At 33.2% G+C, this 26,020-nt stretch overlaps 3 protein-coding genes across 8 annotated transcripts; all 3 read right to left on the bottom strand.

Annotated features, from left to right (window-relative positions):
- Positions 1-9,115: 9,115 nt before the first annotated feature.
- Positions 9,116-11,232, bottom strand: LOC121222606 (F-box protein CPR1). 2 transcript variants are annotated; one of them, XM_041103707.1, is made up of 3 exons: positions 11,096-11,232; positions 10,420-10,594; positions 9,116-9,880 (listed from the first exon to the last, which is right to left on the bottom strand). In XM_041103707.1, the coding sequence occupies exons 2-3, from the start codon at positions 10,579-10,581 to the stop codon at positions 9,299-9,301; spliced, it is 744 nt and encodes a 247-aa protein (XP_040959641.1). In that variant the 5' UTR covers positions 10,582-10,594; positions 11,096-11,232; the 3' UTR covers positions 9,116-9,298. The 2 variants fall into 2 exon arrangements, with proteins under 2 accessions (XP_040959641.1, XP_040959640.1); XM_041103706.1 differs by having other exon boundaries at positions 9,116-10,594.
- A 6,897-nt stretch (positions 11,233-18,129) lies between these two features.
- On the bottom strand, positions 18,130-20,259 carry LOC107935433 (F-box protein CPR1). Its single transcript, XM_041103705.1, has 2 exons — positions 20,127-20,259; positions 18,130-19,608 (listed from the first exon to the last, which is right to left on the bottom strand). Exon 2 carries the CDS (start codon positions 19,525-19,527, stop codon positions 18,313-18,315), a length of 1,215 nt encoding a protein of 404 aa, XP_040959639.1. The 5' UTR covers positions 19,528-19,608; positions 20,127-20,259; the 3' UTR covers positions 18,130-18,312.
- A 3,487-nt stretch (positions 20,260-23,746) lies between these two features.
- Positions 23,747-25,868, bottom strand: LOC107944130 (uncharacterized). Of its 5 annotated transcripts, none has more exons than XM_041103702.1 (8): positions 25,581-25,868; positions 25,410-25,475; positions 25,193-25,339; positions 25,019-25,111; positions 24,826-24,931; positions 24,513-24,736; positions 24,238-24,427; positions 23,747-24,138 (listed from the first exon to the last, which is right to left on the bottom strand). In XM_041103702.1, exons 1-8 carry the CDS (start codon positions 25,830-25,832, stop codon positions 23,891-23,893), a joined length of 1,326 nt encoding a protein of 441 aa, XP_040959636.1. In that variant the 5' UTR covers positions 25,833-25,868; the 3' UTR covers positions 23,747-23,890. The 5 variants fall into 5 exon arrangements, with proteins under 5 accessions (XP_040959636.1, XP_040959631.1, XP_040959632.1 ...); XM_041103697.1 differs by having other exon boundaries at positions 23,769-24,138; positions 24,513-24,745; positions 25,193-25,342; XM_041103698.1 differs by having other exon boundaries at positions 23,769-24,138; positions 24,513-24,745.
- Between the last annotated feature and the right edge of the window lie 152 nt (positions 25,869-26,020).

Here is a 26,020-nt window from a genome sequence, read left to right as displayed (position 1 = left end):
ATTTGAGCTCTTCTTTCCTCGAGCCACAACCAATGAGCCTTTAGTCAGCTTCCACTGCCCTTCACTGAAGGTGTTACAGAATCCCTCATCATCAAGCTTTCCTGCAGAAATCAAATTCAAATGGACATCCGGTGCATGTCTGACATCCTTGAGAGTTAACTTTGTTCCATTGTTACTTACCAAGCTAACATCTCCCATACCAATAACCGAAACCAAACCATCATTACCCATCTTCAATACCCCAAAATCACCAGGAGTATAAGATGTGAAGAATTCCTTCCTCGACGTGACATGAAGTGATGCACCAGTATCAATCACCCAACTAGTCTCGTCGCATGCTAGGTTGACCAAATTCTCATCACAAATAACTAACAAATCTTCACGAGTAACAGTAGCAACACGCTCAGATTTTTCATCGTCATTCCGATCGTGTTTATCACCACCACCTTTGTTCTCTTTCTTCCACTTGAAGCAATATTTCTTGATATGACCTTTCTTACCACAATGATGACACTCAAGATTCGTGTATCTCGATCTTGACTTGCTTCGGCTTTTATCTCTACCCTTTCCATCTTTGTCTCTGTTTCTCCCCCTGTTCTCAATAACCAACACCTCGGACTGTGATGTAGAACCCTGAGATCTTCTTCTAACCTCTTCATTCAACACACCACTCTTAGCCAAATCCAAAGTAATAATACCCCGTGGGGCAGAATTAATGAGTGAGACTCGAAAGGTCTCCCAAGAGTCTGGTAGAGTAGCAAGCAACCAAAGTCCTAAAATCTCGTCATCAAATTTGACACCCATACCAAGCAACTGATTCATCACACTCTGAAATTCACTAACATGGTCAGCTATAGACATTCCTTCTTTATATTTCAGCGCCATCATTTTCTTCAGCAAAAATAACTTCTTATTGCCCGACCTCGAAGCATACAAGCTTTCAAGCTTCTCCCACAATGTTCGAGCATGTGTCTCTTGATCAATGTGGTTGTAAACATTTTCTTCAACAAATTGCCGAATAAAGCCACACACTTGTTGATGCTCAAATTCCCATTCTTTATCACTTTTCGAATCGGGTTTTTGAGTAGTAAAGACCGGAAGATGCAAAGCCTTCACAAACAACAAGTCCTTCATTTTATTCCGCCAAAGTTGATAATTTGTGCCATTCAACATAATCATCTTACTCGTATTAATTTCCATAATTACCTGACACAATAACCAAGCTCTGGTACCAGTTTGTTGGGAAGAAACCGAACAACCGAAACAAAGCGAAAGCACAACCGGTGTTCTTTCTCTCCTTATAACTCCTGTCAAAAATTATGGCAAGCACAATAGCACAAGATATGTTCTCTAGCAACCTTAATCAACCACAAATCAACTAATGCAACCACAACAAAAATAAATAGAGGCACCGATATTTTTACGTGGAAAACCCCTCTAAATTAAGGGTAAAAACCACGGGACTTTAGAGTCCGATAAAGAGCTCTACTATTATCAAATGTTCGACTACAAGATCACAATATCAAGCCTACAACAAGCATTCAACTCCGACAAGGCTAACAATATGTAATCTTTAGCAAAAGAGAGAAAAATGAGAGAACATCACCAAAAATGTAGCTGCTGAAAAATGGGTATTTCCGACGCTACAAGTCTCAGATGAAAAATCCGACCGTACAAAGTCAAGAACACCTTATCACCTAGCTGCTGTCCAAAAATCTGCTCAATCGAACCACGGATAGACCTTCGATCGAGGAGTTGATCACTGCTGCACCAAGTTTGAAAAACTGATTTTTCTACTTCAATCTCACTCTCTGTTTCTCTCTGGATGTAATTGAGAATTTTTGCTCTCAATTAAGAATGCTGCCCACTCCCACGTTAAAAGGCCAAAAAAATTGGCTTTTGACAAAACCAAAAAGAAGGCAAAACATTGTGGCAGAAAATATGGGTTTTTCCCACATAGTGGGACCCATACCTAACATAACCATGCCATTTTGGGAGGACAATCAGAGTGCTTATGGAGCAAACCTTAACAATGAAGCAAAGAAGCATTTAATATATTAATTGTATTCTTTTGGTTACAGCGATGTTTAATTTTTAAGAGTTATTAAAACTCTTTATTTGCAACCCAACGGTTATAGTATTTATTGTGAGTATAAGCATTGCAGGATTCCATGGACTGGATGTAACTCATGATTATTATGGTCCCGTGGGAAGCATGACGTAGAGAAGGAAGCTCAGAAGCTGTCTCCATGTACATACGCAACCAAATACCGGAGAGCTCCAGTTTCCGAGCGTTGCTGCGCTATAATAGTGAAAAGACTTAGCAGTCCAGACTGTCTCTGTGCTATTTTGCAAACTCGTATGCCGGAGTGAGAAATGAAATCCAAGTGTAGCTAGTTTTCTCAAATTATATTTGATCTTTAAGATATCATCCTTAGGAATGGCAAAACTCAAACCATCATTCAGAATAAAGAAGATTTTCTTTTGAAAAGTGAATAGTTAAAGCAATTAACACACAAGGTATTGGCAAATGGCAACTATCTTTGACTTTTCAAATATATTGGTGTCAGGATATTGGCACCGACAATCTGAGCATTTAAGGCACCGAAATTGGATTGAAATTTGGCATGGGATAATATCAATTTTGGTTCCTAATTGTATAGAGACTTTGCAAGTTGATCCTTGAACCTCAACTATAAATAGGCCTAACTATTTCTCATTTTCTACATCCCACATATGTCATTCTCTCCTTAAGACATTATTCTCTCTCCTTATTTGTAAAATTTTACTTGTATTTTGGAGTGAAATATATTTAGTATTGCCCGAGGACGTAGGCAAAATTTGCTGAACCTTGTTAAAATTCTAGTGTTCTTTATTGTTTATTTTGCATATTTTACGAGTGTGGTTGTAGTGATTTATTGTGCTATTAAATTACGATAGAGGGATATTCTGATTAGGAAAGACATGGTACTTAAGTGATTCTCGTGATCCACCTCTCTTTCCTGAGAATTGAACTTAGTGTGATTATTTAGTACAATAATTTTACTCTTTTACACGCTTCCGTGCAACACAAGGTAACTTGAAAAAAATATCATAATTTCACTCACTTGAACGAAATGGGATCATAGCAACATGGATTCGTGGCTGATTCGATGCTCGTGTTGTGAAGTTCATCGGATCTTCATTTGTTTAAGAATCTTAACCATCAGGTGAGACCTGTTTTGAATTAAATTATAAAATTTAAGCCACTGAGAGCAATTATTTTAATTAGTTAATGACAACCTTAACCATCAAATCCTCTTCGACTTGCAATTTTTTTCCTCAGAAAACAATATCAACATTATGAATTTTGATAATTGGAACTAATTTCTAATTTTCCAACATTGGTTAATTTTAAAAATGTTGAATAGATTAAAGTGAAAATTAGCTTTCATTGCATTAAAATTTTAACCTATTTATAATTTCTTAATTAACAGAAAACAACCTAATAAAAAGTAACGAAACTCATAGCCTTCAAAAAGTTAAACAAAATTAAATTCTTGGTTTCTAATGTAAAGCACGATTGAAACTCAATCAATGGAAAATTGGAAGAAAAAACAATTAATGTAAATAAAAACTTAAACTTTTGAAAGTAAATACCTTTTTTGAGAGGGAAAAGATTTGATATTTTTTTTGTTCAATCACTTGAATCTGATTGGTGAATTTCCATTTCCGTTTTATGAAATTTCCCTTTTTCTTTGATTCCAAACTTTCAATTGTTTATTATGAGCTTTTTTTTAGGGTATATAATGCAATATTTTGTAATTCCATTTTGTTATGCATTTTAAGCTTATATTCATTTCACCACCGTGGAGAATGATATTTTCAAACTATGGCAGAAATCTTATAGATTTCTATGCAACTAAAACCAAACATAAACTGAACAATTCTCTAAATACACAAACCAGGCAATGGCTAACATCTCAAACATATAATCCAAACAATAATGGCAATATTAAGAAGCTCACAACTAAAAATTCCTATTACATCTTACACATTTATGTTCTCCCTCTCCATCCATCTTTATATTCAATATCCATTTCATGCATATCCTTCTTCATATTCAGTATTCATTTGATGCATTTCTCGTTGGTTGACGTATTACATATTTCTCAACCTCTTGTATTCCATTGTGTTAGGGATCGACCCGATTAAGCAACAAGTAACAAAAATAGCGGAATAAACTGAGAAATTGAACACACAAATTTAACGTGGAAAAACCCCTCCAAAGAGGATAAAAAAACCACGGGCAAAGATAATTTTACTATAATGGCAAAATAATGAAGAGTACAAAAAATAGAGATAAAACTAAGCCCCAAAAACCCGAAAACAAAGAACCCTCAAAACGTAAACACAAAATTCTCTAAATGTGTTATGAGTTCTAATCTCTAATGGATGTTTTTACTAAGGTTGTAAAAGAGCCTATTTATAAGCTAAATTCATATGTCAAATAATAATAAAATAGTCTAAACTAATCAGTGTTTGACTGAAACAAATAAACAGAGTTTAACTAAAAGATTATTTCTCAAATTTGACTGAAAATAGGAGTCATACTTAACACATTGATATTCATTTTTAGTTACGTTTGGACAAAAAATGCCGCTAAAAATCGAGCATTTGCGACACTTTTCAGAACATGCCGCTGAAAATGAGCATCAGCGGCGTTTTTCCAAAAAACGCCGCAAAAGACCTAAGCCCAACGGCGTCGTTTTCTGACCTTTCAGGGCTTTAGCGGCATTTTTGAATAAGCGCCACTAATGCTCGGGGCTTTAGTGGCGTTTTTGAAGAAGCGCTAATGCTCGGTGCTTTAGCGGCGTTTTTGAAAAAACTCTGCTAGTTCTCGGGCCTTTAGCGGCGCTTTTGAAAATTCAATTTATTTTTAATTGACTATTTAAAATCTTCAAAAAAAATAATGACACGTAGGAATAATTTGAAATAAAAAAACATAGAAAAATATTTGTTAAAATGGAAAAATTAAAATACTATTATTTAAAATAATTTTAAAGTTTTTTGGTACATTGCTGATTATTTTTAAATTTATATATTAAATAATTTCTTATATAATCGTAAAATATATAGTATTAATTTTAAAATATTGAATTAATTATCATTATAGTTTAGGGTTTAAGGTTTAGGGGTTAGGGGTTAGGGGTTTATGATTTATGGTTTAGGGGATAGGGATTAAGGGTTTAGGGTTTAGATTAATTAGTTTTTTTGCGGCGCTTGTTAAAACGCCACTAATACTTTTAGTGGCACTTAAAAACACAGTTAAAGGCCTAAAATAATGCCGCTAAAAGTCTATTTTGCTATAGTGACACGTGGATCCACCTATACGGTCCGACAAGTTGCGGACATAGTTTTTCGACTTATAGGAGCATCTCCACAAATTTCATGCAGTAAACACAGAAGAACTAGAGTTCTACTACTCAGGGGGGTGTTTATTTGCTATGGAAGACTGAGGCCATCCCATACCTTTGGAACTCCCCAAAATTGTTCCAACTTATTTTACGGCCTGTGCAGTAGTGGATCCGATACCATAGAATTTCCATAGCCAGCTTTACCACAATTGTCTCATGTATGTTTAAAAATGTTTAATGTAATATCTGAATTATCAATATGTGTTTTATTACAGTACTCTAAATTATCATATGCGTTTTATTGAGCTAGTGCTTATTTTGAGACTCAAGTATTTATGTCATAGTTTAAAATAATCCCATTAATATTACATATTTTCAAAATGTTTTTTTATCTTTATAAAATCCGATCAACAAATTTGAATGATTTAAACTCAAAATTATTCGATTTTGAAATAACATTAATCTGAATATAGTTAAAATTACCCAAACCCAATCCCATAACATTCAATATCTTTATATAACAAATAGATTAATGTTATGGGATTGGGTTTGCTTAATTTATATAACAAATAGATTAATCATTGCTATCTCAACTCAGCCATTAAGATGTCATGTAGTAGTTTATACTTCTGAGTTTGGTTTCTCAAGAATTAAATTTATTATCAAAATTAGATTTATCCATAATCGAATTGGATTGAGATTATCTAACGTAACCAATGCCACATTTATTAAAAGTATATAATCATGTTTTAAAGTAGAAAAAAATGATTTTACAAAACACACTAGTTTTTATAAGAGAAGATTAGAAAGGAACATAGCCTTTTGAAGTTGTGATTTGTGATGGGAAAGAAATGATTTGAGTCTCAAAATTATAATGTAGAATTGGTTAGCTGGTATCTTCATGCATTGGCAGGTTTATCCATGTGAAGAAGGATTACGATAAAATATTCTTATTTGCAGGGCTAACCACTACCAAATTTACTGGCAAAAATAAAGTAGATTAGTTTTTCAAGAAAATCAGTCAATTTTAATTTTAATGCAAATCATTGGACACCATCAATAAAAATTAATAATTATTTAAAGAGATATTGTCATATTTATGAAAAGGGTTTTCAGATCTATCAAATAATATTAAAAAAATGCACAAAACAAAGTTAATTTTGTCAAAATAAGTCTAAAAATTCAAAACCAAAAATTAATATGAAAAAATCGAGAACCGAACTATGATGGACAGTTTAAAAACTCTAAAACCCCCGACTCTATTTATTTATAGAGAGAAGAAGACGCACCTACGTATTACTAAAATATTTGAATTCAACATTATAATCATGTCACAAAAAATAAAATTATAATGGACTTGATTTTAACAAAAAAATTTAACGATGTTAACACTCCTTTAAATTTATGTCAGAATTTTAATTAGAATAAAATATTTAAACTAACTAATGACATTATAAACGTTGAAGCACCAAACTATATAAAAAAGATCAAATATAAAGTTTAAATCTCAAATTTTAACATAGTATAGAGACTAAAATTGAAATTTATCTATTAATGTATAAAGGTTGCACTTTACAAGCACTTAAGTGTTTGATGAAAAGGATATAAACTAATTATATAATATAAACTACCATGCCACAATAATTATATAATATACAAATTCATTATACCCATGCAGACTTCATCTATGCATACAACGTAATCTTAAAACTTAAAGTTGAATATAATTATTGTAACTTAACGTGGATCGAATGCAAAACTTAGGGTGGGTTTGGATGGGCGATTGGGTGCGGTGCGGTGCGTTTAGCCTACATTTTGTCTCACGCTACAGTGTTGCTACAGTATTTAATCTCACCGCCACCGTTGTTTTTACATTAACCGCAGGTAAACGCACCGCCCATCCAAACTCACCCTAAGTATATCTTTATATTTATTAGTGTTCATCTATTGCTTTCAATAAACCACATGTACATATTGATTATGACATTCTAAAATAAACACAACATTTTAACATAAACTCTTATAATACATTCTTTCAACTCTAACATATCATATCATATCATTACATTAATTACACATAAAATATTCTTTTACACATAATCTGCCAAAATATTATTTGTTGTTATCATCATACCGTAAAATGAACCGGACTACAAATTCAATGCATTTAGGGAATATTATTTGAGAAATGTCTTAGTTATGCTGAATATTGCATTCAAGAAATGGAAACTCAAGTGAAGTAGATGTGGGTTATGGTGTTTATTGTGAGTATAAGCATTGCAGGGTTCTATGGAACTCAAATAGCTTTCAAAAAAGTCGAACAAAATTAAATTGTTAGTGGGGACTGAAACTCAATCGATAAAAAAAGAAAAAGAAGAGAAAATTGAAAATTGAAAATTGGAAGAATAAACAATTAATGTAAATAGAAATCTGATTGGTGAGTTTTCATTTTTGTTTTATGAAATTTCTCTTTTCTTTGTTTCCAATCTTTCAATTGTTTATCTATTTATGTATGAAGGTTGCAGTTTATAAGATCTCAAATGTTTGATAAAAAGAATTTAAATTAATCCCAAAGCTTTAATGTGCAAAAGAAAACATGCCAAAATTGTCAAAGATTCCATTGACAATAAACAAAAATGGATTTGCTTTCACATATCAACTTACCTACCATAATATTAATGCAAATTCCTTTATCAAAACAATGCTTTGAGTCTCCAAATTATAATGTAAAATTGGTTAGCTGGTGTTTTCAAGCATCAAAATATATCTATTTTTGTTGTGATTCACACCAGCTGACAGAAAGATCAGCTTAGCAAGATTCCTTGCTTTGTTGAGTAAATTGAAATTATTGAAGGTGTTCAAGGTCAAATATTAACCTAAATGTTACAATATTTAACGCAAAAGGAATACCATAAGTGATTGTTGCATATCATACCATAGATAAAAAGGAATAAAACGGTGGGACAACCAACAAAGTCAAGACTTGATTCATTTATCAAATCCTTGCTATCTCAGCTCAGCCATCAAAATGTAACGTAGTAGTTTATACTTGTGAGTTTGGTTTCTCAAGAATTGAATTTATTATCAAAATTCAACATTTCCAATAATTATCAAAATACCGGTGAGCTCCAGTTTCCGAGCGTTGCTGCGCTATAATAGAGAAAAAGCTTAGCAATCCAGACTGTCTCTGTGCTATTTTGCAAACTCGTATGCTGGAGTGAGAAATGAAATCCAAGTGTAGCTAGTTTTCTCAAATCATATTTGATCTTTAAGATATCATCCCTATTATTTAGGGATGGCAAAACTCAAACCATCATTCAGAATAGAGAGGATTTTCTTTTGAAAGTGAATGCAGATTGAATTTTATAGTAGTTAAAGCAATTAACACACAAGCTTGTAACACAAGGTAACTTGAAAAAAGTACCATAATTTCACTCACTCGAACGAAATGGGATCATGGCAACATGGATTTGTGGCTGATTCGATGCTCGTGCTGTGTTGTGGTGTTCATCGGATCTTCATCTGTTTAAGAATCTTAACCATCAGGTGAGACCTGTTTTGGATTAAGTTATAAAAATTATGCCACTTACAGCAATTATTTTAATTAGTTAATGACAACCTTAAACATCAAATCCTCTTCGACTTGCAATTTTTTTCCGCAGAAAACAATATCAACATCTAAGCAATCTTATAGATATCTAACCAACAAAAACCAAATATAAACTGAACAATTCTCCAAATACAGAAACCAGGAAATAGTTAACATCTCAAACATATAACCCAAACAATAACAGCAATATTAAGAAGCTCACAACAAAAAATTCCTATTACATCTTACACATATATGTTCTAGCTCCGCATCCCTCTTCATATTCAGTATCCATTTCATGCCTTCTTCATATTTAGTATTCATTTGATGCATCTCTCGCTGGTTGACGTATTACATGTTTCTCAATATTCTCTTGTATTCCATTGATACGAACCAGGCTCTCTAAATAAGCATGAAGGGAGATGGTGAACCGAAAATGATCTAGATAAGTATTAATCTGAAGCTCCTTAAGCTCTTGGGTGGAGGCGTCAAATAGGAGTACTTCATCATTTGTGTCTCTAAGAAACAAGTCACCATTTTTTCCAAATCCCAATGGGCGTACAACTCCAGAAATGGATTTAATATTGAATTGTTTAGTCCACACTCCTTCACTTGTAACCCATAAATCAAAAGACGTGTCAATTCCTTCCGTTGGGTAAACAATAGCACCAAGTGATCCATTAAACACCAATAGATTAACAAAGTATTCTGGGAAAGACCCAACGAATTCTGGGATAGGTAAAATTGAGAACTTCTCATTCCCCATGTCAAATGAAAGAATTAGTCCTCTAAAATCAAGATATGCCCCTGTCTCTGTTTTCCAATAGCAAATTCCGTCTACATAATTATTTCCCAAAGTTGTTCCAGTTGGTTTATAATCAGGACATGGAATTTCCTGCCAGGAATTACTTCTAAGAGAATACAACTCAACTTGGTACATAAAATGAGGATGTGGATATTGTTCTTCACTATTAACAAAAGTAAGAGTAACAAATCGTATGACTTTGTAGTCATCAGTTTTAGAGTCAAACCCAAAAGCAGCGTGGTCAAAATCAACGTCATCTAAAGTAAGGTAGGTTTCTTCGAATGGGGAAAAATATGGAGGGCGTTGGATTGAAGATGGTGGAAGGATTTTAAACTCTCTGGTTGATGGGTTCCAAATGGCAGCCTTATCCTTTAAAGGATCAAGTAAACACAATAATCCATGACAAGCACCATAAACATAGGGGAGATCATTCCTAAAAAAGGGCAAGTGAATGTTTTGTTTTACTATATAATTTTGATCTTTTTCATTTGAAAGTTGAGAGAAATAACGTTGGAAGGTGTTACCATCACAGCGACTAAGCAGTAGATTAAGGTTGTTGTTTTCAAGGTTGTTGTGATAATTATTGGAAATGAAATGAGGAGTTTGAAAAGAAGAACACCAATACTTACAAACACAGTTGAAGCGAGTAAGGGATTTAACTGGAAGCTTTGACAGAATTTCCATAACCAAAGCTTCTGGCAATTCAAACCTTGGCCTCTGCATCTTGCTATTTTGATTTTCTTTGTAATTGGGTAAGAGGAATGAATAAAATGGGAGTTGGTAGGTGTCATCTATGGTCCAAACCTTAACCAGGAAGCAAAGAAGCATAAAAGGTAAGCATTTGATAGGTTATAATAATTATATGGAATTTAGGAAAATTTACTTATTTGCATTTGTATCCATGTGAGGAAGGATTAAGATCAAATATAATATAATACGTACTTTTTAAATTTAATCCCCAATTTTTAAAAGAATAAATTTAAAGGATATCATATTTATTTACTTTTTGTATATTTGAAATTTAATACTTAATTTTTATTTTAAAGAATTCAATCTCTCTATTTTTTAAAAGCCTGAAACAGTTTTGTAGTTTTTTTTTTCACACGGCAATCAAAAAAAAATTTAAAGGTAGTTTTTTTTTCTCGTTTCTGCTCTTTTCTTTTTTTCGTCTGTTCTATTTTACTTGTGTTTTTTTTTTTGAGTTTTTTCTTTTCTTCTTTCGACATACATATATCTACATTTTTTTTAAAAAAAGAACAGTTTATATATATACATACACAAAAAAATAAAAATAAAAAAACTCACCTTTGAACTTTCTGGCCTCGGCTACGTCGGCCGGTGCGGCGGAGACAAGGCGGCCCTTTGGCCGGAATCTGGATTTCATCCAGAGAAAAGAGACCCCCTTTTCCCTTTTTTTGGTTTCTTTACAGACTGCCGGGAATGATTTCTTTTCCTCAAAAGTTGTCTTTTATAGCCCCCCCCACACCCCAGCAAAACGATGTCGTTTTGGTTGGCGTACTTGAGCTCGAAACGACGTCGTTTTGGCCTTAGAATCCGCTTGTGACCCGACCCGTAAAGAGGATCCGCGTGTCACCATTTAGGGGGATATTCTCACAATTGGTGCCTCCACTTTTGTCTCGCTTTCAATGTAGTTTTTTCATATATTTGTAATTTTCGCTACAGAATTTTTCGTCTGTTTTAATTTGGTCCCCAGACCATGCACACGCGCCTCAATGGAACGATGCCGTTTGGTCAGCGAGGGAATATTTCCGTTTTTGCTCCTCTTCCTTTCACGCGTGTTGTGATTTAGTCCTTTTTGTGCTTTTTATTGTTAATTTCGACCCTAAAACCTTGTTTATTTTCAATTTAATCCTTAATATGCTATTTTAGTTATTTTTCCTGTTAAATTAATTATGTTAACATTATTAAAATTATTATATTGCATCATTATTATTTATTATTAATATTATTATCCTTATCTCGTTTGTACCTTTTTATTCTAAAATTTTGTTATATATATATACATAACCGCATGTACTTTTCTAATATATATATATGTATATTTTTAAGGTTATTATAAATATACTTTTATATTTCATTTTTCATACATACACATACTTATATCTATATCCACGTATTTTAATTTATATACATATAGATATACATGTACATACTTATATATATTTTCCATATTTCATAATTTTAAATACATGCACACATTTTATAATATATGTATATACGAATTTTTTTATTGTCATAAATACATACACATGTACACATACTTTTATATGTTCTTCTATATTCCATAATTCTTATATACATCCATATACATATGTACATTTTAATCTACATACATATATGTATATATATACATACGACATATATTTCTATTTCATAATTTTAAAATAAATATATATATCCATATATTCTTCTTATTTTTATATACACATGCATATATTTTATATTTCCTTTATTGTTTCGTTGTTTCGCGTAATGTCAACCTTTTTATACCTATTTTATTTTAAAAGCATTTTAATTCGACTCTTTTATTTACTATTTATCTTACATTAATTAATTTGTCTCTGTATTTATCTTTCATTTACTTGCACTCGTGCTATTTTTGTATTTAAAGGATATCACATTTATGTACTTTTTGTATATTTGAAATATAATTCTTAAATTTTATTTTTAAGAATTCAATCTCTCTATTTTTAAAAGCCACAAACAGTGATGTAGTTTTTTTTTTGCACACAAAAACAAAAAATTTTAAAGGTAGTTTTTTTTCTCCTTTCTACTCTTTTCTTTTTTTTCATCTGTTCTATTTTATTTTTTTTTAAAAAAAGGGACAAAATAAAAAATAAAGAAGAAAATTCAAACTTTACCGCTTCTTTTTTGCATTTGCGCCGTTTTGGGTCTTAATCCCAGTGGTCAAAACGATGTCGTTTTACCGTAGCCCTTTTTCCTTTTTTATTAATGGGAAATTCTTGCATTTAGCCCTTTTGCATTCTCTATCTTTTTAATACAGTTTATTTTTATTTTCAATTTTTACTCTATGATTTTTCTTTTATTTCAATTCGGTCCCGCGCAAAGCGATGAGTTTTGGAGGGCGAGGATATTTTCTATTTCGATCCCTCCATTTCATTCGAGTAGTGCTATTCGGTCCATTACCTCATTTAGTCTTAATATTTGGGCAAAATACCAAAAAAAGCCCTATTTTTTTAAAATTTACCGAAATGGGCCCGGTATTTTATTATTTACAGGAATGGGCTATTTTCCCCAAAATCGCATCCATGTTAGCGCGATGTCAGGGGATGTGTCAGCAAGTCGCATCCACGTCAGCGCGATTACTTACGTGGCAACAAATCGCGTCCACGTAAGCGCGATTTGCTGATGTGGAAGCAATAATTCATGAACAGTTTATGTTTTTTAGCTTTGAAAACTTTGAAAGGCCATAACTTTTGGCTCGGTTGTCCGATTGTGACGATTTTTTTATTTCGAATAACTTTTCGAGATCTACGCACTGACAAACAGCCGAAGGCGGTTTGCCACAGTTTTCATCGAAAAAGATCCTTTTTTGCCTCTAAATTTTGATTTTTTCGGTTTAAATTTGAATTTTGAAACATTCAAATCATTATTTTTCTTATTATTTGAAGTAAACATCGGATTTTTTTTACAGAATTGTTGTATTATTTTTTTGACTTGACACGTGTATGGAATAGGTCCGATAAATCATTAGAACGTAAATAATATAATTAAGACAATAACAGTATTTTTATAACATGTTAATTAATTAGTTTAGCTTAGTTGGTTAAGATGCTTGCTCTTTTCCCTTAGTACCTTGGTTCAAATCTTCTTGGTAATAATTTTGAATCTTTTTTGTACTTGTTGCATTTATTTTTTAATCAATTAACTCTTCAATATTACATTAATATATATTATTAGTACAATAGTATAGACGGATTAACAATTTGAGCTACAATATTATGAATATTAACTACAATACATAATTTGAGCTACATATTACAGTAATACATTAATATGTATTATTAGGGGCAAAATACCAAAAAAAGGGGGCAAATTACACATAAAAGCCCTATTTTTTTAAAATTTACCGAAATAGGCCCGGTATTTTATTATTTACCGGAATGGGTCATTTTCCCCGAAATCGCGTCCACGTCAGCTCGATGTCAGGGGACGTGTCAGCAAATCGCGTGGACATCAGCGCGTTTTGCTGATGTGTCAGAAAATCGCGTCCTCGTAGGCGCGATTTGTGTCCACGTAAGCAAAGCGCGCTGACGTGGACGCGATTTGCTGACACGTCCCCTGACATCGCGCTGACGTGGACGCGATTTTGGGGAAAATGGCCCATTCCGGTAAATAATAAAATACCGGGCCCATTTCGGTAAATTTTAAAAAAATAGGGCTTTTTTTGGTATTTTTCCTAAATATTAAGACTAAATAATGACATTATAAATGTTGAAGCACCAAATTATAAAAGAAGTATAAACGTTGAAATTGGGTCTTTGGATAGAGAAACAAGATATATAAATTGTGGATCAGTTTCATATATAGGGTTGCTTGAGAAAGAGCATACATAGAAGCAAGGTGTAGTTGATGACTTAATGATATGGTAACTCCAAATCCATGTCCATTGTAATCGGTGGAATTCATCTTTGTTTAGCTACATTTTAGCTATTTGTTTGGGTATAAATTGTTGAGAAATGTCTTCGTTTGGGGTTCAAGTTGAATGGAAACTCAAGTGAAGTACATGTGGGTTATTGTGTTTATTGTGACTCAATAGCTTTCAAAAAGCCAAACAAAATTAAATTCTTTGTGGGGATTGAAACTCAATCAATAAAAAAGGGGGAAAATAGAAAATTGCAAGAATAAAAACCCAAACTTTTAAAAGTAAGTACTTTTTTGAGAGGGAAAAGATTTGATTTTTTTTGTTCAATTGCTAGAATCTGGTTAGTGAGTTTCCATTTTCGTTTTATGAAACTTTCAATTATTTATCTATTTATGTATGAAGGTTGTAGTTTATAAGAAGTTAATCCCAAAGCTTTGATGGACAAAAGAAAACATGTGCAAAACTGTCAAAGATTCCATTGACAGTAAACAAAAATGGATTTGCTTTCACGTATCAACTTGTTGAACTTTGGCCTGCATTGCAACAAAAGACCAGCAGCAGCAAATTGAGCAATGTCAAGCTGCTATACTGTTCTGAAGTAAAGAAATGGAGCTGGTCCGATTGAAGCAACTTATTTTGGATGATTTGTGCCTATGTAACTTTGTCCAAATCTTTTGTATTTTGATGTAATAGCTGGTATGACAGCTTTCTTTTGTATGCAAGTTGTAATATTTTTAGTATAATTTTAATGGGAGCAGTTAACTAGTAGGTAACTGTACAAACCTTTTGTAACTCACATATATTCAAAATTTGAATGAAAATACATGACTTTCAGTTACATTTTTACAGAGTTTTTTTCACTTTCAAGTTTTTTTTCTTTGCTTCATTCGGTCTCTCATTTTGTTTTGCTGAAAGTTCCAACACAACTTACCCACCATAATATTAATGCAAATTCCTTTATCAAAACAATGCTTTGAGTCTCCAAATTATAATGTAGAATTGGTTAGCTGGTATTTTCAAGCATCAAAATATATCTATTTTTGTTATGATTCACACCAGCTGACAGAAAGATTAGCTTAGCAAGATTCCTTGCTTTGTTGAGTAAATTGAAATTATATTAACCTAAATGTTACAATATATATTTAATGCAAAAGGAATACTATAAGTGATTGTTGCATATCATACCATAGATAAAAAGGAATAAAACAGTGGGACAACCAACAAAGTCAAGACTTGATTCATTTATCAAATCCTTGCTATCTCAGCTCAGCCATCAAGATGTAATGTAGTAGTTTATACTTGTGAGTTTGGTTTCTCAAGAATTGAATTTATTATCAACATTCAACATTTCCAATCATTCACCGTGCTTGTTTGTTTTTCTTTTTACATATATAGATATTACATGCATGGATGGTTGGGCTGAGACTGCTTTGCAAGCAGCTGGTTTATGATCACCTTAATAAGCTTGACACACATATTTCACAAAATTTTCAAAGTTTTGCAACCATGGAATAAATATTGAAGTTACTTGTCACAAAATGCTACTTCACAATCACACCAAGAGAGAGAAATAAACAAACTCACTAGGCTGATTATTCGCCACCACCCATGGCACATATTCTTGAGGTGGCTTCAGATGTGCAGTCTCGTTAGCATATTGCAAGCAGAAGCTGCATTTTATTAATTTGGAAATTCAATGTTAATTAAATACTAGGACATGCAGCTAACCTTATATCCAAATCCAGTAGCGTAGCATTAATTTGTTGATTATCTCCTCATTCAATCTCAGCTGTTCACTGCAATTTTTCTATTTAAATAATCGAAACAACATAGCATAGTTCATTACATGAAGATTAGACTAATCAGCCAAAATGGAAGTAAAACAACAAGATCCCGCACTCTAACCTACATACATACATGTTTATATGGTGAAATAAAAAGAAGGCGAAGTGGAGGGGCAGTTGCAGAAAGTAATAAATGAGTGAGGTGAGAAGGGATGGGAAGGGAAGGTCATGATGACTAATCATAAATAGGTTCAGATGGGGCTTTGCTCCTTTCTCTCCGTGTCTCAGCTCAATCAAATGCCTGCGAAACCATTACAACCAAATTCAGCCAAATACATAAAAGGCAAATTGATCAAACCTTACCAATGTAGCAAAGAGGCATAAAAGCCAAACATTTAATGCATGAAAGCTACTTCAATTTTGCTAATCATTTTTATTAAATTGTTATTCATAAAATTTTTTATTGCTTGCCAGATACATAGCACAATTCTATGACATTGGTCGGCTCTTAAATTGGCAGTAAATAAGTTGGAACAATTTTGAGGTGTTCCAAGGAGTTGGAATAATCTCGGCCTTCCATAAAAATATACCTCTCCCGAAGTAGTAGAACACTATTTCTTCTGTGTTACAGAAAATGGCGTTATGGAGTTGGGAGTTGAAGCGCCAAATTATGAAAGAAACTAAAGGTCAGGGATCAAAACTAAAAATTAACTAAAATTGAAAATTGACTATTTTTATATAATTAAAGAGGGTCTCCAACTGAAAGCTAACCATTATTGTTAAGCATTGGGGTGATAGTTAACCACCATAGTTTTTTGTCACTTTCAATAAACCATGTGACAAATTTTCAAAGTCATCATCTCTAGAGAGCAATTATACAACACCTTAAAAAGGAAGACTTGAAATTGGGTCTTTAGAAGGAGAAACAAGATATATAAAACAACAAGCTTAAATTGGGGATCAGTTTCATATATAAGGTTGCTTGTGAAAGAGTATAAACAAGGTGTAATTGATGACTTCATAATCTGGTAACTCCAAATCACTGTAATCGGTGGAATTCATCTTTGTTTAGCTACTTTTCAGCTATTTTGGGTATAAAATTTTTGAGAAATGTCTTCGTTTGGGTTCAAATTGTAGATAAGTATAATTGATTATTGCATTCAAGAAATGGAAACTCAAGTGAAATACATGTGGGTTATAGTATTTATTGTGAGTATAAGCATTGCAGGATTCCATGGAGTGGATGTAACTCATGATTATTATGGTCCTGTGGGAAGCATGACGTAGAGAAGGAAGCTCAGAAGCTGTCTCCATGTACATACGCAACCAAATACCGAAGAGCTCCAGTTTCCAAGCGTTGCTGCGCTATAATAGAGAAAAAGCTTAGCAATCCAGACTGTCTCTGTGCTATTTTGCAAACTCGTATGCTGGAGTGAGAAATGAAATCCAAGTGTAGCTAGTTTTCTCAAATCATATTTGATCTTTAAGATATCATCCCTATTATTTAGGGATGGCAAAACTCAAACCATCATTCAGAATAGAGAGGATTTTCTTTTGAAAGTGAATGCAGATTGAATTTTATAGTAGTTAAAGCAATTAACACACAAGCTTGTAACACAAGGTAACTTGAAAAAAGTACCATAATTTCACTCACTCGAACGAAATGGCATCATGGCAACATGGATTTGTGGCTGATTCGATGCTCATGTTGTGATGTTCATCGGATCTTCATCTATTTAAGAATCTTAACCATCAGGTGAGACCTGTTTTGGATTAAGTTATAAAAATTATGCCACTTACAGCAATTATTTTAATTAGTTAATGACAACCTTAAACATCAAATCCTCTTCGACTTGCAATTTTTTCCGCAGAAAACAATATCAACATCTAAGCAATCTTATAGATATCTAACCAACAAAAACCAAATATAAACTGAACAATTCTCCAAATACAGAAACCAGGAAATAGTTAACATCTCAAACATATAACCCAAACAATAACAGCAATATTAAGAAGCTCACAACAAAAAATTCCTATTACATCTTACACATATATGTTCTAGCTCCGCATCCCTCTTCATATTCAGTATCCATTTCATGCCTTCTTCATATTTAGTATTCATTTGATGCATCTCTCGCTGGTTGACGTATTACATGTTTCTCAATATTCTCTTGTATTCCATTGATACGAACCAGGCTCTCTAAATAAGCGTGAAGGGAGATGGTGAACCGAAAATGATCTAGATAAGTATTAATCTGAAGCTCCTTAAGCTCTTGGGTGGAGGCGTCAAATAGGAGTACTTCATCATTTGTGTCTCTAAGAAACAAGTCACCATTTTTTCCAAATCCCAGTGGGCGTACAACTCCAGAAATGGATTTAATATTGAATTGTTTAGTCCACACTCCTTCACTTGTAACCCATAAATCAAAAGACGTGTCAATTCCTTCCGTTGGGTAAACAATAGCACCAAGTGATCCATTAAACACCAATAGATTAACATAGTATTCTGGGAAAGACCCAACGAATTCTGGGATAGGTAAAATTGAGAACTTCTCATTCCCCATGTCAAATGAAAGAATTAGTCCTCTAAAATCAAGATATGCCCCTGTCTCTGTTTTCCAATAGCAAATTCCGTCTACATAATTATTTCCCAAAGTTGTTTCAGTTGGTTTATAATCAGGACATGGAATTTCCTTCCAGGAATTACTTCTAAGAGAATACAACTCAACTTGGTCCATAAAATGAGGATGTGGATATTGTTCTTCACTATTAACAAAAGTAAGAGTAACAAATCGTATGACTTTGTAGTCATCAGTTTTAGAATCAAACCCAAAAGAAGCGTGGTCAAAAGAAACGTCATCTAAAGTAAGGTAGGTTTCTTCGAATGGTGAAAAATATGGAGGGCGTTGGATTGAAGATGGTGGAAGGATTTTAAACTCTCTGGTTGATGGGTTCCAAATGGCAGCCTTATCCTTTGAAGGATCAAGTAAACACAACAATCCATGACAAGCACCATAAACAGAGGGGCGATCATTCTTAAAAAAGGGCAAGTGAATGTTTTGTTTTACTATATAATTTTGATATTTTTCATTTGAAAGTTGAGAGAAATAACGTTGGAAGGTGTTACCATCACAGCGACTAAGCAGTAGATTAAGGTTGTTGTTTTCAAGGTTGTTGTGATAATTATTGGAAATGAAATGAGGAGTTTGAAAAGAAGAACACCAATACTTACAAACACAGTTGAAGCGAGTAAGGGATTTAACTGGAAGCTTTGACGGAATTTCCATAACCAAAGCTTCTGGCAATTCAAACCTTGGCCTCTGCATCTTGCTATTTTGATTTTCTTTGTAATTGGGTAAGAGGAATGAATAAAATGGGAGTTGGTAGGTGTCATCTATGGTCCAAACCTTAACCAGGAAGCAAAGAAGCATAAAAGGTAAGCATTTGATAGGTTATAATAATTATATGGAATTTAGGAAAATTTACTTATTTGCATTTGTATCCATGTGAGGAAGGATTAAGATCAAATATAATATAATAGATACTTTTTGAATTTAATCCCCAATTTTTAAAAGATTAAATTTAAAGGATATCACATTTATGTACTTTTTGAAATTTAATACTTAATTTTTATTTTTAAGAATTCAATCTCTCTATTTTTTAAAAGCTACAAACAGTGATGTAGCTTTTTTTTTAACACAGGAATCAAAAAACAAAAAATTTTAAAGGTAGTTTTTTTTTTCTCGTTTCTGCTCTTTTCTTTTTTCCGTCTGTTCTATTTTACTTGCGTTTTTTTATTTACTTGCGTTTTTTTTGAGTTTTTTCTTTTCTTCTTTGGACATACATATATCTACATTTTTTTTTCTTTTTAAAAAAGAATAGTTTATATATATACATACACAAATATGCGGAAAAAAAAACTCACCTTTGAACTTTCCGGCACGCATACGGCGGCCGGTGTGGCGGCGGCGCGGCGGATACAAGGCGGCCCTTTGGCCGGAATCTGGACTTCATCCAGAGAAAAGAGACCCCCTTTTCCCTTTTTTTTTGTTTCTTTACAAACTACAGGGAATGATTTCTTTTCTTAAAAAATTAGCTTTTATACCGCCAAGTAATGGCGTCCTTAAGCTCGAAACGACGTCGTTTTGTCCTTCGGATCCGCGTGTTGACCCGACCCGCAAAGAGGATCCACGTGTCTTCATTTAGGGGGATATTTTCACAATTGGTGCCTCCACTTTTGTGTTGTTTTGAATGCAGTTTTTTCATATATTTGTAATTTTGGCTACATAATTTTTCTTCTGTTTTAATTTGGTCCCCAAACCATGCACACGCGCCTCACTAGAACGATGCCGTTTGTCAGCGAGGGAGTATTTCCCCTTTTGCTCCTCTTCCTTTCACGCGTGTTGTGATTTAGTTTTTTTGTGCTTTTCATTTTTAATTTTGGCCCTAAAACCTCGTTTGTTTTCAATTTAACCCTCAATCTGCTGTTTTAGTTATTTTTCCTGTTAAATTAATTATTTCAACATTATTAAAATTATTATATTGCATCATTACTATTTATTATTAATATTATGATCCTAAGATTTTGCCCAGGCCCAGCCCGAGAAAAAATCATAAGCCCGGGCCTGATCTGGCCCGGCCCATTTTTATTTTAAAAATTTTAAAAAATTAAAAAAAGTATTTTAAAAATATTTTTTAAATATTTTAAAATTAAAAAAATTAAAAAAATATTTTAAAAATATTTTAAAATTAAAAAAAATAAAAAAAAAGTATTTTAAAAGTATTTTAAAATTTTTAAAAAATTAAAAAGTATGTAAAAAATATTTTAAAATTAAAAAATAAATATATTTATTAAATCGGGCCGGGCCGGGCCCGGGTCGAAAAAGTGGTGCCCGAGGCCCGGCCCGGCCCGTTTTCTAAACGGGCCTCGTTTTTTTGCCCAAGCCCATATTTCGGGCCTATATTTTTACCCAAACCCTCCCATATTTCGGGCGGGCCGTCGAGCCGCCCGGCCCATGAGCACCTCTAATGCATATATTTTATATTTCCTTTATTGTTTCGTTGTTTCGCGTAATGTCGTCCTTTTTATGCCTATTTTATTTTAAAAGCATTTTAATTCGACTCTTTTATTTACTATTTATCTTACATTAATTAATTCATCTCTGTATTTATCTTTCATTTACTTGCATTTGTGCTATTTATGCTTGTATCATCGTATTATTATTTTGTTATGCATACCAACAATGTAATTTATTTTCGCATTTTTTATTACGACATCGTGTTTCATTTTTTACTCGATATATTAAAATTTGTTTTAAATAAATAGCATTTCGTATTTTGGTATTCGGAAAAATCGTACCCTATCTTACGGGGTTTCAGTTTTCTCGATAAATCCAAATACACGAATCATTTCAATCAAAGTTTTTAAATGTTCTTGGGAATTAACAAAAGATCGTGTTCTAACTCACGGGACATGATCTCTTTTCTAAACCCGAGATAATCGAACTCTTCTCAAATAAGCAAATTTTTGGCATTTATTTTCGTGTCAAAAATTTAAGACATTGTGTCCTAACTTACAAGATGCGATTCTCTTTCTCGATTAACGTGAAATATGCTCTTTTTTCTTTTTTAAATATTTTCAATATTTTGACAAAGGTTTGTATTTTAAATTCTTCAAAATTTTCTTTCTCGATTACGAGTGTGCTAATCATTCCTCGTACGTAACCGACTCCCGAACCCCTTTTTTATTTTTGCAGACCAAAATTGTTGTTTTGATAAAATCAAATTGTTTATAAAAAAAAACCATCTTTCGAGGTGGCCCGATCACACCTCATCAAAAAAGAATTGGTGGCGACTCCATATTCGTCTTTATTTTTCAAAACCCAAATCGACCCTGTTTTATCAAAAAAATGGTGTCAACAACACATATTTCACAAAAATTTTCAAAGTCCTGCAACCATGAAATAAATATTGAAGTTACTTGTCACAAAATGCTACTTCACAATCACACCAAGAGAGAAATAAACAAACTCACTTGTCCCGAATATAATATAATACATACTTTTTGAATTTAATCCCCAATTTTTATATACACTTGTATATATTTTATATTTCCTTTATTGTTTCGTTGTTTCGCGTAATGTCAACCTTTTTATGCCTATTTTATTTTAAAAGCATTTTAATTCGACTCTTTTATTTACTATTTATCCTACATTAATTAATCCGTCTCTGTATTTATTTTACTATGTACAAAATCGTCCTACATTTTACTCGATTCATTAAAAATGATGTTTTAAACAAGCAATATTCATATTTTGAAATTCGAAAAGTCGTTCCCTAACTTACGGGGTTTCAACTTTCTAAAAAAAATCCAAATACCCGAACATTTTTAAGCATAAATTTTAAATAATCTCGAGAATTACTAAAAGATCGTGTTCTAACTTACGGAATATGATTTTTTCTAAAACCGATATAGTCAAACATCTTTTAAAATAAATTTTTAGGCGTTTATTTGTCCATCAAGAATTTAAGATATTGTGTCCTAACTCACGGGACGCGATTCTTTTTCTCGATTAACGTGAAATATGTTCATTTCTCAAATTTTTAATATTTTAAGAAAGGATCGTATTTTAAATCTCTTTAAAGTTTTCAATTTTCGACGAGACACTAATTAATTAACTAAGTACCAATTTTGGGCGCGAGGGTGCTAATTAGAGGTGATCATGGGTTGGGCGGCCCGGCCCGATGGCCCACCCAAAATATGAGAGGGTTTGGGTAAAAATATAGGCCCGAAATATGGGTTTGGGCAAAAAATGAGGCCCGTTTGCAAAACTTTTTTGGTCCAGGCCCGGCCTGAATATATAATAAATATATATTTTTATTTTTAAAATACATTTTCCATTTCCCCATTTCCCATTAGACATTTAGTATTTATATAATAAATATATATTTTTTATTTTTTATTTTTAAAGTATTTTTAAAATACTTCTTTTATTTTTTATTTTTAAGATACAATTTTGGTGTTTATTAAAAAAAGGGTCGGGCTCGGGCTTAGGATTTTTTCTCGGGACGGGCTTGGACAAAATTTCAGGCCCATATTTTGGGCTAGGTCGAGCCCAGGCCTAGGGCGCGGGCCAAAAAAAATTTTAGGCCTGGCCCGGCCCAGCCCATGATCACCTTTAGTGCTAATCCTTCCTCGTACGTAACCGACACCCGAACTCGTGCTTATGTGGCACACCACATAGGCTACTTTGTTTACCTATGGTTTGACCGACGATCAACTCACATTTTCTGTTAAAATTGGGTTAATTTATTAAAAAATCATACCGTTAAGGGTGTCAATCCAAAAAAAAAAGGTTAATGGCTCAAACCCAAAAACTCAAAAAAATTGAGTGTTTTTTCGACAATTATGCGAAATTCTTTGTTAAATTTGTTGGTTTGATATTCTTTCAAAAGTACATTATAATGTTATGGGATTGGTTTTGGGTAATTTTAAATCTATATTCAGATTAATGTTATTTCAAAATCGAATAATTTTGAGTTTAAATCATTCAAAGTTGTTGATCGGATTTTATAAAGATAAAAAAACATATATGATAATTTAGAGTACTGTAATAAAACACATACTGATAATTCAGGTATTACATTGAACATTTTTAAATATATATGAGACAACTGTGGTAAAGCTGGCTATGGAAATTCTATGGTATCGGATCCACTACTGCACAGGCCGTAAAATAAGTTGGAACAATTTTGGGGAGTTCCAAAGGTATGGGATGGCCCCGGTCTTCCATAACAAATAAACATCTCCCCGAGTAGTAGAACTCTAGTTCTTCTGTGTTTACTGCAAGAAATTTGTGGAGATGCTCCTATAAGCCGGAAAACTATGTCCGCAACTTGTCGGACCGTATAGGTGGATCCACGTGTGAGTCCCATAGCTAAATCCCAAAATTCATTAAAACAAATAAGAGACAATAAAGTATATTAAACACAAATAGGAATGTGAAGGGAAAATAAAAACAATTTATTCGATATACCTGGATTTAAATTTGTCCTAAGTTGTATGGCCGATTGGAAGTATGACAGAGGATGTTGTGCAAAGTCGGAACATGTGCCATGTTTCACCCATTCCTTGGTCCAAAACCCATTGTCTGACCCTGTCGATGCCAAGTTCGGCCAACGTGTGGGCAATTGGTTCCAAAGAGCTACATCGCTCATCAACAAATGCTTTTAAATAAAAAAATAAAAAAAATTGATTAGATTACAGATAAATTACTTAATAGTTTCAAGCGAAGAATGTACGTATGCGTACTTGGAGTGGTAACCAGCTTAGAATAGGTGCTGGATGGGTGCAAGGCTTCCTTCCATCGTACGGGGGCACCGGCATGTCATGAGCGTCTTGCGCCCAAATTCCATGTATTTTGAAATCAGTTGGGATTGGGAGTTTACAGTTGAGAGTAGACCTACAAACAGAGGGAGGCCACTGAAGCGCCAATTTGTAGAAGTCTACCACTGGAATTACTGGCGGCTGGGGTACTGCAAATGCTACCCATAATGAAAAATGATACAATGCATTTTTACAAATTTACAAATCAAAAGAAAAATACTCCATATATAGATATTACATGCATAGATGGTTGGGCTGAGATTGGATGATTGTGCTTTGCAAGCAGCTGGTTTATGATCTCCTTTATAAGCTTGGCACACATATTTCACAAAATTTTCAAAGTCCTGCAACCATGAAATAAATATTGAAGTTGCTTGTCACAAAATTTTACTTCACAGTCACACCAAGAGGGAGAAATAAACAAAACTCACTTGTCTGAGTGGCTGATTATTCACCACCACCCATGGCACATATTCTTGAGCTGGCTTCAGATGTGCGGTTTCGTTAGCATATTGCAGCAGAAGCTGCATTTTATTAATTTGGAAATTCAATGTTAGAAAAAGCTAAGGAGAAGTGTTAATTAAATACTAAGACATGCAGCCAACCTTATATCCAAATCCAGTAGTATAGCATTCGTTGATTATCTCCTCATTCAATCTCAGCTTTTCACTGCAATTTTTCCACAGTGCTTCAACGGGCCACCCCTTTAAGCTTTGTTGCTCTGTGCAGCCAATGAATTCCAAGTGTTCTTTCTGCTACACAGTAGAGTAAGTAAACACGAGTTGGAGAGGAGTACAAATACTTATGGCTAATAGAAGTTACCACATCAGGCCAGAAATGGATGACACAACTATGTATAGTGTTTAAGTGGCATTCTTCTTCTCCATGCTGGACATTGTTGCATAAACTATAATTAGTTACAGTAGAAGAAAGAAATTGAACTTCATTAGTTAATAATGAAAATATATTAAAATGAAGAATGGAGTTGGAAACCTGGCAATGGATTTCAGCATTGCTCCAAGGGACCAATCTTAGATTGGTAATGGTATGGAGGTCAGTGTGGAAGACCTTGACGAGGTCATTGGAGATAAAGGAGGCACAACGTGGACATAAACTTGTTTCATAGTACAGTGACACAGTAACGTTGTCATTAACATTATCTAAAGAGGAATGGGAGGGAGAAATAAGCATGAATATTGCAAGAGCAGCCAGAATATAGAAGATCAATGGTCGAAGATAAGCCATTATTGTTTAAGTGATAGCTTTTGCACAATGCTGAACCTCCATTATGCAAGGGTTTTTATAGTTGAGAATGGGGATGATGACTATTGTTTTCTTTCCCTTTCAGTAAACCATGTGACGAGAAACAATTAATGTTGTTGCTATATCTAATGCAGACGGGTTTCAGTAAACCATGTGATTATATAAGTTGG

Source organism: Gossypium hirsutum, chromosome D10, assembly GCF_007990345.1.
Source record: "Gossypium hirsutum isolate 1008001.06 chromosome D10, Gossypium_hirsutum_v2.1, whole genome shotgun sequence".
NCBI classification, from domain to species: Eukaryota; Viridiplantae; Streptophyta; class Magnoliopsida; order Malvales; family Malvaceae; genus Gossypium; species Gossypium hirsutum.
The sequence above is the reverse complement of the archived record's forward strand: the minus strand, read 5'-3'. Positions and strand labels throughout refer to the sequence as shown.

What these genes read in the sequence shown, in the direction of transcription:
- LOC121222606 (XM_041103706.1), bottom strand. Translation starts at nt 10,513, where the DNA reads ATGCAGAGGCCAAGGTTTGAATTGCCAGAAGCTTTGGTTATGGAAATT.
- LOC107935433 (XM_041103705.1), bottom strand. Translation starts at nt 19,527, where the DNA reads ATGCAGAGGCCAAGGTTTGAATTGCCAGAAGCTTTGGTTATGGAAATT.
- LOC107944130 (XM_041103697.1), bottom strand. Translation starts at nt 25,832, where the DNA reads ATGGCTTATCTTCGACCATTGATCTTCTATATTCTGGCTGCTCTTGCA. An exon ending in ATAATCAGCCACTCAGACAA is followed by an intron (nt 24,932 to 25,018) that starts GTGAGTTTTGTT and finishes TCATGGTTGCAG; the next exon opens with GACTTTGAAAATTTTGTGAA. An exon ending in CAGCCCAACCATCTATGCAT is followed by an intron (nt 24,746 to 24,825) that starts GTAATATCTATA and finishes CATTATGGGTAG; the next exon opens with CATTTGCAGTACCCCAGCCG.